General features: G+C 36.6%; 1 protein-coding gene across 1 annotated transcript; it reads right to left on the reverse strand.

Annotated features, from left to right (window-relative positions):
- Positions 1 to 9,845: 9,845 nt before the first annotated feature.
- Positions 9,846 to 12,605, reverse strand: LOC128233089 (uncharacterized). Its single transcript, XM_052946970.1, has 5 exons — positions 12,478 to 12,605; positions 12,055 to 12,132; positions 11,717 to 11,787; positions 11,063 to 11,150; positions 9,846 to 10,719 (listed from the first exon to the last, which is right to left on the reverse strand). The coding sequence occupies exons 1-5, from the start codon at positions 12,526 to 12,528 to the stop codon at positions 10,672 to 10,674; spliced, it is 336 nt and encodes a 111-aa protein (XP_052802930.1). The 5' UTR covers positions 12,529 to 12,605; the 3' UTR covers positions 9,846 to 10,671.
- Between the last annotated feature and the right edge of the window lie 4,490 nt (positions 12,606 to 17,095).

Below are 17,095 nucleotides of genomic sequence, written 5' to 3' on the forward strand. Positions count from 1 at the left end.
ATCATCATCACAACCACCACCATCATCTCCACAATCACAACCACCACCATCATCTCCACAATCACAACCGCCAATCATCATCATCATCATTATCATCATCATCATCACCACCACCATCATCATCATCGTCATCACCATCTTTTTTGTTTAAATATTAGAACTATATTTTTAGCATTATAATAAATGGTTAAGTTCATCGTCTTTATGTGCCAAAAAGGCACAGTTGCGCCCTATATAAGCAGTGATTCGGCGATGCTGTTATGCGTCGTTACAGTTGAATCAACGTAATAGATGACAGGTCTGATCCATACTTATTGCTAATATATTTTCACAAGATGGAAACAACATCGGTGTTGCAAGGTCAACAATATTACATTTGAAACATTCCCTCGTGCATCCATGTGTTTCTTAGTAAACACTCCTCGTTCACCCATGTGTTTCTCAGTTAACATCCTCTCGTACATCCATGTGTTTCTTAGTAAACACCCGTCGTACATCCATGTGTTTCTTAGTAAACACCCCCTCGTACATCCATGTGTTTCTTAGTAAACACTCCCTCGTGCATCCATGTGTTTTTTAGTAAACACTCCCTCGTACATCCATGTGTTTCTTAGTAAACACCCCCTCGTACATCCATGTGTTTCTTAGTAAACACCCCCTCGTACATCCATGTGTTTCTCAGTTAACAACCCCTCGTATATCCATGTGTTTCTCAGTAAACACCCCCCTCGTACATCCATGTGTTTCTTAGTAAACACCCCCTCGTACATCCATGTGTTTCTTAGTAAACACCCCCTCGTACATCCATGTGTTTCTTAGTAAACACTCCCTCATTCATCCATGTGTTTCTTAGTAAACACTCCTCGTACATCCATGTGTTTCTTAGTAAACACCCCCTCGTACATCCATGTGTTTCTTAGTAAACACCCCCTCGTACATCCATGTGGTTCTCAGTTAACACCCCCTCGTACATCCGTGTGTTTCTCAGTTAACACCCCCTCGTACATCCATGTGTTTCTCAGTTAACACCCCCTCGTACATCCATGTGTTTCTTAGTAAACACCCCCTCGTACATTCATGTGTTTCTTAGTAAACACTCCCTCGTACATCCATGTGTTTCTCAGTAAACACTCCTCGTACATCCATGTGTTTCTTAGTAAACACCCCCTCGTACATCCATGTGTTTCTTAGTAAACACTCGCTCGTATATCCATGTGTTTCTTAGTAAACATCCCCTCGTACATCCATGTGTTTCTCTGTTAACACCCCCTCGTACATCCATGTGTTTCTCAGTTAACACCCCCTCGTACATCCATGTGTTTCTCAGTAAACACCCCCTCGTACATTCATGTGTTTCTTAGTAAACACTTCTCGTACATCCTTGTGTTTCTTAGCAAACACCCCCTCGTACATCCATGTGTTTCTTAGATAACACCTCCTCGTACATTCATGTGTTTCTTAGTAAACACTCCCTCGTACATCCATGTGTTTCTTAGTAAACACTCCTCGTACATCCATGTGTTTCTTAGTAAACACCCCCTCGTACATCTATGTGTTTCTTAGTAAACACTCCCTCGTATATCCATGTGTTTCTTAGTAAACACCCCCTCGTACATCCATGTGTTTCTCAGTTAACACCCCCTCGTACATCCATGTGTTTCTCAGTTAACACCCCCTCGTACATCTATGTGTTTCTTAGTAAACACCCCCTCGTACATCCATGTGTTTCTTAGTAAACACTCCTCGTACATCCATGTGTTTCTTAGTAAACACCCCCTCGTACATCCATGTGTTTCTTAGATAACACCCCCTCGTACATCCATGTGTTTCTTAGTAAACACTCCCTCGTACATCCATGTGTTTCTTAGTAAACACTCCCTCGTACATCCATGTGTTTCTTAGTAAACACTCCCTCGTACATCCATGTGTTTCTTAGTAAACACTCCCTCGTACATTCATGTGTTTCTTAGTAAACACCCCCTCGTACATCCATGTGTTTCTTAGTAAACACCCCCTCGTACATCCATGTGTTTCTTAGTAAACACCCCCTCGTACATCCATGTGTTTCTTTAACACCCCCTCGTACATCCATGTGTTTCTCAGTTAACACCCCCTCGTACATCCATGTGTTTCTTTAACACCCCCTCGTACATCCATGTGTTTCTCAGTTAACACCCCCTCGTACATCCATGTGTTTTAGTAAACACCCCTCCTACATCCATGTGTTTCTAAGTAAACACTCCCTCGTACATTCATGTGTTTCTTAGTAAACACCCCCTCGTACATCCATGTGTTTCTTAGTAAACACCCCCTCGTACATCCATGTGTTTCTTAGTAAACACTCCCTCATTCATCCATGTGTTTCTTAGTAAACACTCCTCGTACATCCATGTGTTTCTTAGTAAACACCCCCTCGTACATCAATGTGTTTCTTAGTAAACACCCGTCGTACATCCATGTGTTTCTTAGTAAACACCCCCTCGTACATCCATGTGTTTCTCAGTTAACACCCCCTCGTGCATCCATGTGTTTTAGTAAACACCCCCTCGTACATCCATGTGTTTCTAAGTAAACACTCCTACTACATTCATGTGTTTCTTAGTAAACACTCCCTCGTACATCCATGTGTTTCTTCGTTAACACCCCCTCGTACATCCATGTGTTTCTTAGTTAACACCCCCTCGTACATCCATGTGTTTCTTAGTAAACACCCACTCGTACATCCATGTGTTTCTTAGTTAACACCCCCTCGTACATCCATGTGTTTCTTAGTTAACACCCCCTCGTACATCCATGTGTTTCTTAGTTAACACCCCCTCGTACATCCATGTGTTTCTCAGTTAACACCCCCTCGTACATCCATGTGTTTCTCAGTAAACACCCCCTCGTACATTCATGTGTTTCTTAGTAAACACCCCCTCGTACATTCATGTGTTTCTTAGTAAACACTCCCTCGTACATCCATGACTCCCTCGTACATCCATGTGTTTCTTAGTAAACACTCCTTCGTACATCCATGTGTTTCATAGTAAACACTCCCTCGTACATCCATGTGTTTCTTAGTAAACATTCCATCGTACATCCATGTGTTTCTTAGTAAACACTCCCTCGTACATCCATGTGTTTCTTAGTAAACACCCCCTCGTACATCAGTGTGTTTTTTAATAAACACTCCCTCGTACATCCATGTGTTTCTTAGTAAACACCCCCTCGTACATCAATGTGTTTCTCAGTTAACACTCCCTCGTACATCCATGTGTTTCTTAGTAAACACTCCCTCGTACATTCCTGTGTTTCTTAGTAAACACCCAATCGTACATCCATGTGTTTCTTAGTAAACACTCCCTCGTACATTCATGTGTTTCTTAGTTTAAAAACCGTTCGTTCACCCATGTGTTTCTCAGTTAACACCCCCTCGTACATCCATGTGTTTCTTAGTAAACACCCCCTCGTACATCCATGTGTTTCTTAGTAAACACTCCCTCGTACATTCATGTGTTTCTTAGTAAACACTCCCTCGTACACCCATGTGTTTCTTAGTAAACACTCCCTCGTACACCCATGTGTTTCTTAGTAAACACTCCCTCGTACATCCATGTGTTTCTTAGTAAACACTCCCTCGTACATCCATGTGTTTCTTAGTAAACACTCCCTCGTACATCCATGTGTTTCTTAGTAAACACCCCCTCGTACATTCATGTGTTTCTTAGTAAACACTCCCTCGTACATTCATGTGTTTCTTAGTAAACACTCCCTCGTACATCCATGTGTTTCTTAGTAAACACTCCCTCGTACATCCATGTGTTTCTTAGTAAACACTCCCTCTTACATCCATGTGTTTCTTAGTAAACACTCCCTCGTACACCCATGTGTTTCTTAGTAAACACTCCCTCGTACACCCATGTGTTTCTTAGTAAACACTCCCTCGTACATCCATGTGTTTCTTAGCAAACACTCCCTCGTACATCCATGTGTTTCTTAGCAAACACTCCCTCGTACATCCATGTGTTTCTTAGTAAACACTCCCTCGTACATCCATGTGTTTCTTAGTAAACACTCCCTCGTACATCCATGTGTTTCTTAGTAAACACTCCCTCGTACATCCATGTGTTTCTTAGTAAACACTCCCTCGTACACCCATGTGTTTCTTAGTAAACACTCCCTCGTACACCCATGTGTTTCTCAGTAAACACTCCCTCGTACATCCATGTGTTTCTCAGTAAACACCCCCTCGTACATTCATGTGTTTCTTAGTAAACACTCCCTCGTACACCCATGTGTTTCTCAGTAAACACCCCCTCGTACACCCATGTGCTTCTTAGTTTAAAAACCCTTCGTTCACCCATGTGTTTTAGTAAACACCCCTAAAATATGTGCGTGTTTCTTAGTAAACAACTCTCGTACATTCACGTTTTTTTTTAGAAAACAACACCCGTACATCCACGTGTTTCTTAGTATACACCCCTTTCACATCCACATGTTTCTTAGTAAACAACCCTCGTATTTCCACGTGTTTTCTGGAAAACAACTCGCGTAAATCCATGTGTTTCTTAGTTAACACCCCTCTCACATCATCATGTTTCTTAGTATACATCCCTCGTCCATCCTTTTGTTTCCATTCATGGGTTTCATTGTAAACAACCCTCGTAGATCCATTAGTGTCTATCCATGTGTTTCTTAGTAAACACTCCAAGTACTTCCATCGTGTATCCCTCGTACATCAATGTGTTTCTTCGTAAACACCCCTTGTACATCAATGTAGTTTTATTCATGTGTTTCTTTGTAAACACTCCTCATACACACATGTGTTTCTACGTTAACTTCCTTCGTATAACCCTCGTACATCACTTGTACATCCCTCATACATTCACGTGTTTTTACGTTGACTTTCCTCGTACAACCCTCGTACATCCCTCATACATTCACGTGTTTCTACTTGACTTCCCTCGTACAACCCTCGTACATCCCTTGTACATCCCTCATACACACAATGTCTTTGTACGTTGACTTCCCTCGTACATCCCTTGTACATCCCTCATACATTCACGTGTTTCTACGTTATCTTCAATCATACACCCCTCGAACATCCATTGTACACCCCTCGTACATACACGTGTTTCTACGTAAACTTCCCTCGTACACCCCTCGTACATACCTTGTACACCCCTCGTACATACACGTGTTTCTACGTAAACTTCCCTCGTACACCCCTCGTACATCCCTTGTACACCCCTCGTACATACACCTGTTTCTACGTAAACTTCCCTCTTACACCCCTCGTACATCCCTTGTACACCCCTCGTACATTCACGTGTTTCTACGTAAACTTCCCTCCTACACCCCTTGTACACCCCTCATACATGCAGGTGTTTCTTAGTCATCTTTACGTTTCTGTCATTATTGCACTTTGAGAAATTTGTGTTTGTGAAAAGTTGACTGTTATGCACTTCTTTCGACGAAAGGTTTGCTGTTGAAAATGGAGCTCCAGTCTTGCAAACATCTGATATATATATCTGATCTGTCACGAGTCATCACTCATCATTATTACACAAATTTATTCCCGTTGGTAGTATGTTAGTAGGCGAGCTTACTAACGTTTTTATCCTGGACGAATTGAATAAAACTGTGTATTATATGATGATGAGTGTCAGATGTTTTTATCAAGTCTCTGTGGTTTTTATCACATGCTTTTATCAGTAAAATATGGCTGAAACGAACTACCTGTTGCACCTGCTCTAGTGATGAGCCGGGTGCCACAAATCAATCTTCCCCGCGATTACTTTAAATCACAGATACATCCCGATCGTTTCAATTCTGTTTATAAGTAGAATGCGTACTTAGAAACAAAAAATACTATTCTTTTGACGAAACTTGCTTTATTTTAAATTGTGAAGTCATATTCTGTAAGATGATGTCATTGTTTGTGATATGTTCATTACGTCATTTCAAGTTTCAAAACATTTACTACCGACCGTCTTTAAAACTGTTTTTCACAAAATCAAGACAAAATACCACAATATTTGGATGAACAGTGTAACAAGTTTTCAAATAATTCTTTAATATCATTTACAAACTGAGAAATAAACGTACGATTTGCTTGAACATTGTCAATTAAACTAATGTTTTTGCCAAATCATTTGTTTACAAACATGCGAAGGGATTATTATGTTAACGGACAAATATAAATAGAGCGATGTTATATATGACATGTGAAATGAAGAAAAATAGGATATGACTATATTTAACCGGAAACAAGGTATAGCATGTGATATATAAGTTTACGCTTTTTCAGCCAGTATGTACGAGAAGAAAGCGCCGTGCAGCAGACAACAGCACCAACATGTACGATAAAGTGACGCTGGCTACATCCGTACTAGTTTTCTCCGGTAGGCGGCACTGACTTGTTTTAAAGTTGTTTTGTTTGTAAATGTAAGTGTACAGTGAAATGATAAGAGTTTTAAATCAATTGACATTATTTTTTGAATAGTTCTTCACTTCTTGGAGAATTTGTAAGCCTATTACAAACTATTCACAGAAGTCAGATATTATAGTCATATCGTACATAATTCTTTAGACATTTTCGCGAGCAACCGACATTATGAGCATTAGTGAGTGGATAATCGTACCATAATAACATTTGTAAATACATAACAATCATTAACTATTACATGATGGTTATGAATGTAGGAACTGCCTATACCGTCAGTTGGTAGGATTCTTTATCCATTAGGTGTTTACCAATCACAGTAATATTTGATCAAAATATCATAAACAAATACCAAAATGAATTCGATATTTGTGTACGCCTCCCACCAAAGAGGTCGCCAGCTGAATCCCAAAAAGGAACCTTATCTTTGCCTTTGAAAATTAACATAATACTGCTGTTCTGTTTTGGAAACGGACTTGAGATGAGTGATTCATCCCAGCGTTCGACTGTCTTCACACTCGAGCTAAATTAAATGGGTTTCAATAAAAATGTAATCAACAATAACTTGTATGTCCTTACTTCAGACGAGGACGCCATGAAACTGTTCAACCAGAAAGCAGCCGATGATGATCTGTGCAGCAGCATTTCCGTTCCACTGATCGTGGTCCTGGCTGTGCTTGGGCTGGCGTTGCTGTTGAGTATGATGGCCGTCGGCTTCATGTTCTGTCGCATGAAGAAAAGGCGCGAAGAGAGATACCCTACTTTCCCACCAGGCTACGAAAACAAGTCGTACAAACCGTAGATGACTTCGATGATGCGAGACTGTGTATTGTCGTGTGTGTCAAGCTGTAATCACCATACGTATTATAAAATAAAAAATGTAAAATTATTCAATTATTTACTTATTAACCGTGAAATACGCTGTCACATTAACCAATAAATCTTTATTGACCGAGGCGATAGCATATTTCACAGCTAATAAGTAAATACCTGTTTTATGACATGATACCACATGATTCATTATGACGTCGTATGCTAAACTGTTTCCGGATTTTAAACAGACCGTTTATGGCGTCTGTAAGTGATTTTTCAACCGTTACGACGTCACATAATAAACTTTTTCCGGTCTTTTAAACGACAGGTAAATATTACGTTTTATTTTGTCTACAAAAATGCTTTTCGCCTCGTCATGAAATACAACCTAATGAAAATCATGAATAAAACAAAGTTGATAGTGATGGATGAATGATATTAAAGGCATTAAAAAGTAAAAAAAAATGGCTACACTTATTATATGGGTTCAATATTTTACTGCACACAACAAAATTTTCGCAAGTGAGAGAAAGACTGACGCTATTGACTTACACACGTTATTTAATCTTAAACTACATCTTATGACCGATGTTCAGCACAAGATAAGAATCTTAATGTTCTCCAATTCTCTCACATTTTCCTTAAACACATATAGTCATCGAACATTTTCTTTAACCATTATATATTTTACAACGATTGTGAAATAAGCTATGATAGCTTATACTAAGTCACTCTCGTTGGCACGATGTTGCGCGAGAGTGTGGTCTTGTGTTGTGGGGGAAACCGGAGAACCCGGAGAAAACCCACTTGTCCGGCTTGGTGACCACTAACCAAACTCACATGCACATCGAACATTTGAGTATCCATACTACACAGTTCATATCTTCCGTTCAGAAAACTGCTTTTTATGAAATGTGAACCAATTGTTTCTTTGGAATATTAAAAGTGCACAATATTAGCAACCTGTTCAATTCTTTGTGCCCAGATGATAGTGACGAGGCGTAGTCCATAGTCCATAGTTCGAGTGCAATCGAGATTGCTAAAGACACTAAAGTTTTGATTAAGAAAGACTGAAATAATAGTGCCACATCGCTGCACTTACACAGTCAAATGAAATCCCACTTTCGTACCCCACAATTACAGTTTTAGCGCTATTGTGTCTTTACTTTAATAATATTGTACACTTAAACATTGTGTGCTCGCCGAAAATGGCTGTGTTACATATACATATATTAGATTAATTTATTGACAAAGACTTTCTATTATATTCGAAATTCGAATTTAAAGTTCAGCTGAGGTATTTCTAACTGCGTGCGTCATGAGATATACCTGGTAGGACGTCGCGGATTTCAAGTGGAAATACGAATATACAAGTTGTGTATGATCAGAAAGGCACTTTAAAACAAAAAATTGGATTGAGGGAATGAATAAGTAAAATTGTGACCGACTTCGGAAAGAGCTCGAGAATCGGCCGACCACGAAGACGATGGGTGTCTTTCCTTCCTCAAAACTTTTGTAGATCCAAGGTATTTGCTTAAAAAAAATGAACATTCATTTTTCATTTTCCACATCACAGGATGTAAATGTATTCCAGTGGCGGCACTAAAGTCCTGCGTAAACATTGAATTAAACTTATTTTGCAGTGCTACCAAAAATAATGTTCTTTGTGTTTTACAATTATTGCTTCGAAAACCTTACAACTCTCGTAGCGCTAGTCTCTTTTCGATAATTCTACACTATGTACTTTTTATTATTTTGCGCTCATATTTATTGTTAAAACTCGGTTCAAAAGTTCGCGTTTGATGAGCTTTTCGTTTCCGATACAACAACGTTTTTGCATCCTTACCCAAGAAGAGAGGTTGCAAATTTAAGAATTGAACATTGTTTCTCAGATTAATTCAGAATACAGCACACGTCGTTACCGCCTATTCAATATTTAATAACAACTCAGATACTAGGTACAAGGCCTGCCACAATGAATTAAGGGCAGAAATTAGAGTCCCACCCCTGAGATTATGCAAGAGATTTTGTGTTTTCGCTGTGGACGGATTCAGGTTGATACTAAACGCACAATGAGTGTTGACATTTCGTGAGCGAATGTCCTAGAAGTAGAACGAATAATGGTATCTCGAATCAAACAAATAAAGTAGGCAACAGCATCGAAATTGTGACGGAAATATTTCCGTTAAGGGTTAAAATCTTGATTTAAAATAAGAGACGAAGGATACATGTAAAATAGAAAATAAACTCTTAACCTGCGATTCACATCCAAGCGCTAAATTTGGATGAAACTCGAGAACAATTCTGCTTGTAGGCTTTCCGTGTGGGCTTGAACACTTAAATGATCTATCAGAATAAATGTTAAAATCTTAATTTAATACAGACATATATGTTTTTTTGCGATAAAGAATAAGGCAAAATACAGTAAACAGAAAGTTTCTGATTTTGTCGAAAATATGTACTTAGGAAAAGAGGTAATGCTATTCTATGTACCATCGAGGAACCTGTTTGTACAAGGGCTGTATGATAAGTTCGCGGACTACGTTTATTGAAGGTAAAAACAACTGAATATTGTTATGAAATTTATATAGGGATGATTATCAACATCAATAAAATATAATACAGAAAACAAATTAAAGTTACATCAAATGGTTTACAAATAACACTGGAATTAATACAGTACATAAACGACACCGGAGCACGACGTCGGAAAAAACATCTCGTATATAATATTTTCACACAAACCTGTAGAAATAATTGCCTAAAAACATGTTCAACATAACCACGACATTTGTTTGTTACATTTTCACATTCTTTTATTTAAATTTTGTAGTACTATGTTTATGAAAACTATTGTATTTTCATTTGAAATTCGATAAAAAAATGCGATATTTGACATTTATTTCGGTGCATCTTTTTCGAAAAGGAGAAAAAAACGCAATATTAACTACAGTCAACCTTTCTTCCAGGTTTTACTAAAGAAAGTACTGTACAAATTGAAAAAAGAAGCGCGTTTGACAATTACTTTGGCGCATCTTTTTAATTAGGCTGTGTGTACAGAAAAAAACGTGATCTTTATTGTTGCTTCAACGCATCTTTTTTCATTGACTATCTAAAGTTTAACTTCATAAAATACTGTACAAATTGAAAGAAATGCGAATTTCTAGCTAAAATATATCGCGTATTTTTCTTGATTATTTTCAATAGACTAGGGGGAGGATTGCGATGGCCCTGATAGGATTCCGTAGTTTATGGCTGTACATGAAGTAACTAACACTTAACATAACACGCACGTTGCATATCCTGACAACGCTGGTGTTCACAGATTCCACAATCAATACCACATTTTAAGATTGCCATATTAATATTTCGGCCTTTATTTTAGCACGAATCACTCCATTGTATCCGAACATAACGCTTGGTGGCACTATTCACAGACAACGTCTTACGGTTAGTAATAATGATTCACTTCTTAGTGTCTGAAATGTAAATAGTTGTAGTATAAGAAGAATCAGTATAAAATCTTTTCAGTATGTTTATTAAATAATGTGTTACGTATAAATTGCTTTGATATTGTACAATTTTGCATATGTCGTCTGTTTTGATTATATATATCTAAATTATGTTGTTTACCGTAAAAATCCGGCCGCCAAACTGAACAAACCACTAATACTACGACCAATATAAATAAATATTAATAAAAAGTTACTGCATTGTAACAAAATTGTATGATAAAGCTTATCGTGGTATCCTTACAGCTAGTATGACAGAAGAGGTTTTGAGTTGTTACCTTTAGACGTATGTACAGGGAACTGTACTTACCGTTTGATCTTTGGTAAGTGGGCTGAAAGAATGGTTAGCAGGGAGTGTTTCCATCCACGGGTTAATGTCACCTGCTTCTGGCAAATTCCTGTTATTAAAATACATAAACTTCCAATGTGAATACTGTACATTTGAAGGAGATTCGAGTTATTTTAAATTTATAGCATCATGATGATATAACTACGTTAGCATGTATATATATAAATTGTGTAACATCAGGATTAATTCACTACACTTCATACAACATATTCGAATAAGCTTTTTCATCACTTCGCTTTTGTTTCTTTTCTTGAACTCAATTTTGAATCTTATTTATACACGCTAAAAATACTTTTTGGGCAAAGTAATCTTAAATTTTATTTATGCAAAAATACGATTACACCTTCAAAAGATAATGCGTTTCAGATTCCTCTTTATATAATACATTCGATGCAATTATTGAATGTAAAAACAATGAAGAACAAATGATACGGTCACAGAAATAAAGGGCCCAGAACGTGTTTGATTTTTGGTGACCGATGCAGAAATTCTCAAAATCTTATTATATATTCTCTATACTTAAACACCTTGGAGTCTGCTGTTGTGAGGAGGAGTTTCCAGGGTGTATTTATATATTAAGTAAGTATATACGATATAACACATATAAGGGCTTACCGGACTCGTCTCTTGGTAGGTCGAGGCCGGCCCCTTTTATAATCTCGATATGGGAGTTGTTTTCTCGGCGCCTATAAGGGTCAAACATTTCCTAAATAAGTGTACATTTAATACTAACAGGACCAGCGTTTACTCAACGCCGTTTGAGTGTATAAACGGAATGTGTAAGTAGATGTCAAAGATGTGCATACATACTGTCATGCTTTCATTGTTGTTATATATTTTTATGAAGTGGGAAGAAAATTCAAATTATTTTGTATTTCGCGTCACAGTGTTTAAATGTAGAACCACACAATATGCTCTGTTATTCGAAATTTCAGCAATATTTAAAGATATACCTGCTCAAACTTTACAGTTTTACTTCCGCTGCGTTTACCGTCTGGTCCTGGCCTTATAGTCTGATTACCTTTCGAAGGCTGAAACAATGCCACACATGTGCTCATTTGGTTAATTCACCACCACACGAATTTACAGAATATACAGGACTATAAATGCTTTAATCAATTTGCAAATAACATGTGTTTCATCGGATTTTCTGTATGAAAACATTCGCTTTGTTGTATTTACATTTTAAAATTCGTTAACGTAATGACAAGCGTGTTAATTCTTGTTATTCGTATACAATTCGGCACCCACTATTCCCTACATCAGAATAAACATATTTCAACGCACGAATAATACAATAAACAGTAACAATTCTCAGCGACTGAGTATCCTTTGTTTTAACACTATAATTAACGATGTGCTGAAGTAAGGCTTACCAATTTTCGCGGGGCACTTGTTGTAGTTCCCATGTTCTCATAACCATACATGCTCCATTTCAAAATAAAATCTAAATTCCAAAACCTTTATTAAAATGTAATGATAATACCCGCAATGTAAACCCGATGCTATTAACTAAACTATTCTTAATGGAGATATCATTTTTCATCTACGATTTTCTATTGTGAAGACAGATCGAGCAATGTGTCGATAGTCCATGTACAATAAATAGCTTTTCATATGTCAATACTTCTCTTAAAACGAATGATCTTTTTTGGTCTTGGATCACTATATTATGATAACGTAAGGTTTAAAATGAGGTACTAGTGTGTTAAAACAGGTCGTCTGTTCCATGAACTGTGATATACATAATTTTATACATGTAAAACAGTTGAAAAGAGGTTACAACATCTTATAATTAACATTTTACGCTTTATATGAAAGATGGTTAGCCTAAGCACTCTTTAAACAAACATCACTATTAATGTATAAACAATAGGGAAAGAAACATGGCGGGCAGATCAAAATTAGTGGTACTACGGAATGAAATGCATGAGTATGTCATGTGTCATTGTCACGGCTAGATCTTATAGCAGCCGGGCAATATGTTCACAAAGAATGGAAGTCCTAGGTCAGATAATTCAAGACCGCTTTTCTTAATGTAACCCCTCGTATATTTTCAGTTTAATGCAAATAAAAGAAACATAATTATAATTTAAACAGAAATAAAGTCGAACTCCTCAATTTTCAGAGTTGGCAATGAATCATTGCTGTGTTAGACTTTTGTAAAATTTCCATCCTTTTTGACGGTAAATGTTTGTGTTTATAATTTCGAATGACGTATTATCAACAACCATTAGGGACAAGGAAGTCATACTCCCCCCCCCCCCCCCCCACTCCCGTAGCCAATCTTAATGACTTTCAGGACGTCTCACTTACACTCGTAACGACTTTGTACCTTATACTGGCTTCCTCAGTAGCCAGTAGATTATTGTAAGTTTCGTCCATGATAAATCATATACAGTCGAAACTCGTTATGTCGACTTTGTCGGGACCTAGGAAAAAAAGTCGAGATAACGAACATTCGACACATCCGAATTACAAAAAATATCCATTTAGTTCGATTTATGTCCCATGTTTAGATCCACAATTGAACGGTATTATTACATATTACCGTTGTGAAAACAGCAAACGTATTGTTGAAAAATGAAATGAATTTTTCATGTCGTATGTGTAAAACTATTTAATAAGTTTTGAAAAAGGGCAGCCTGTGATGTTCCCGTTCGATTATACTGTAATAGTTCAATGTTACCGTTTGCTGTCACTGTCGACCAAGACCTTTTGTAATTGAAAGCGAAGCCTTAAAAACAAAATATCTAACAGTTTTAGGATGAAAGTTTCCTTGAACGCTCGTTATTGTTCTCAATGATGTGCTTTATGTAAATAGTAATGAAAACAGTACTACATCCACAAATTAGTGACCCTAGATGATATTGAAATACACCCGAGAAGATTTCATGAGCAGTATCCAGATTTTTTCTTCGTAAAACATCAGTTCCAGCATTATATCTGTTTCTTCAAGGGCTTTAATTCACTCTCACCAATCTTTCTTCTATCTTTCTTTGCCTCCCTTTCCTCTTTTATCCTGTCGTCAGCTTCCTCAAACATCGCAGGTTTCAGACATGGACTTTGCAAATAATAAAGCATTAGATGTCATTTTAACAAATAAAAACAACTTATGAACGATATGAAATGCACAATTTTTGCTACTGGGATCAGTGTCATAACCAATTAATTTGTGTATACTGAATACTGACAATTCAATAACACAGGCACTGATTCCCTGATCAGCCTTAACATGGTGAATGGCTCAATGTTCCTATACACAGTGATGAATGCTTCTGCATTGTAGTAATGATTAGAATCAATGCCACCCACAACCCTCTACACGAATAAACTCCCATTTGTACCTTGGTAACACAAACAATAGCAAACTGATATAAATAAACGTAAATAACATAGAAAAAACATCAATTTGTATTTTATATTACATTTTTTTTTAGATAAAACACGCTATTAGTTTACATTGCGACTATCTTCACTGTACCCCACTTGCTTACCCAACATCAGTACATAGCCCAATACTTGTTATTTCCTCGAGAAAAAAAATCCACTAATAAACACATTATACATTGATCTGATGAAAATTGATTTTCAAACTTCTGATGATATCAACACTGTGTATAATCGTTTGAACAACCATGACATTCATAAGAAACAAATGCACAAGCAAAATATATACATCGTATAGGCAAAAAACAACAACTACCTGTTATGAATAGATCCCTACGTAAGGCTATATTACAGAAGAAAATGTATTATCACAAGTATCTAATATATCGAAACAAAAAACAACTGGGATTATAATAGGTCAGCAAGATTCTTTATAAATTGTGTGACAAAAAACCCCAATGAACATGTACTTTCAGAGATAGGTCGGCGGAAGTTAATGAAATGTTTTTTAGGAAATAACAAACCAAATTTTTTCTTAGTATTTTTTTATGTTACCGAAAACTATAGATCTATTAATGCTGTAGAACAACACAGTATTATCGTCGCTGGTATTGTAAAAAGCCGAAAAAGGAAAACATATATTTATTAAGGCGGTATTGGGTTGGTCTAAAAATAAAGTTAGTTCGGAAATCGTAAACAAACATTTATTTACGCATAAATGATAAAAAAATATTTAACCCGATAAAAATAGTGTTACATAGATTTTTTAATGATTTTTTACAATTGTTGCAAACTTATCTAAATTTCAAGACATGATTAGTGCTATAGGTTTTACACACCTTGATTTTAAATATACAGATGAGAACATCATTTCAACAATATTTCAACAATAATAATAACATTAAACTTGAAGATGGCAATTGGGGCAGATAAGATAACTGTTAAATTTTTGAAATACATCAATAAGTCCTGAGAACTTCAAAAAGGTTACTAAATAAATATAAACAAATGTCTGTTTTTTAGTAAGATTTTTCTAATTTGATTTTTGGTTGCCAAACTACATTGATGAGACTCCTTGTGGTCTGGAAACTTAATTTGTGTTAGAAAATGAAAATGTTGCTGCCATCCGCATTTGCTTGTCTAAAGCATTTGGCCGACTGCCTATCTCATTTGTACTTCAAAAACTGGCTGCATTTGAACTTTCTGACAGCTGAACCAAATTGCTGAGTCTCAATTGTCTGTCAAAATCAACAAATTAATGTAGGTAGTATTGTTAGTTCATAAGCAGACATTCAAAACAGTGTTCGTAAAGGATCTATCTTAGGGCCACTGCTTGTTTTATTGGTGATTATTTTTCGATTTTATCCAGCGGGGCTTCCTATACAACTATGCAGATGATGACAACATATCATTCCATCCTCTCCTCCTCAGTTTGGCGAACGTATGAAGGTGCTACACAATGAAAGCAGCGTCGTTATTGACTGGTTCCAATATGACTGTATGCAGACCAACGCTGACAATTTCCAGGCTATTTCTGTGGGCAAGAAAACTGCCAGCAGATCTCTATTTTTCAGTCATTGAAGCAAACATCTTGTGATTAAGTTGTCAAAATGTTGGGAGTGGACATTGACTGCAAGTTCGATAATCATATCAGTATTAATATTAGTAAGGAAAAGAAAAGGTCACAATCTAAAAGATGAAATAGACTTACTTTATTGTATACTTTTGTATACTTTTGTCAAAAAAATATCTTTTGTTTATTAGCTGGGCATTTGTGTACGTTGAAAAACACTAAGATAATGAAGAAGATGCATGAGATAATTATCAGATTTGTATATGATGCTTATTTATTCAACCACACTGCAATACTTGTCAAATTTAACTTATAAATAATACACAATGCAGACTATGGCTCTAGAAAATATTAGAATTGTAAACAGTATTGATCCACTGATATCACTGACACTGTTGTCAAAATATCAACACATACAAACTTTAGATATTCAAATATATATACCAACCGCATACGGCAATATGCTACACCGGTGTTCTTGAATTCACGGCCAGCCCACTCCAAGACCTGCTCTAGCGTCAACCAATTTAGAATCCTAATCTCGGAGTGGAAAGGACTGCAAGTGCAATGCTTGTGAGTATGTTTAGTCGGTTGAGTTTAGTTTAGTTTAGCACCGGTGAAGTATTAATGCATACTTGTGCTTGCTCTGTGTGTTTTATTACTATTTGTGTCTGTGTGTTTATGTTTGTATGCTAAAATGTCTTTGTAAAGCGATAATTTGTGTATCCTCTTGTGTGTAGTTGTTTGTAGCTAGTTGCTTATTATTGGATGATTCAAATGCTTTGACCTTATGCTTCTCATTATTGTTGTTGTTGATACTGTTGTTAATGTTTAGCTGAAACTTGGAGTCAATTGGTGCTTTTCTGGTTTGACTTTTTAGAAGTTCTGTGCTTCTGTCATAATTAGTATTTTATGTATGTTGCACATATATATCAATCAATTTGTGATATGTCACAATATATGCAATATCAACTTTATAACTGTGATAGCTGCCAACCTTGTGCACTACAACAAATTTAAATCATTATATT

The sequence above is a fragment of the Mya arenaria genome, chromosome 4 (assembly GCF_026914265.1).
Source record: "Mya arenaria isolate MELC-2E11 chromosome 4, ASM2691426v1".
NCBI lineage: Eukaryota > Metazoa > Mollusca > Bivalvia > Myida > Myidae > Mya > Mya arenaria.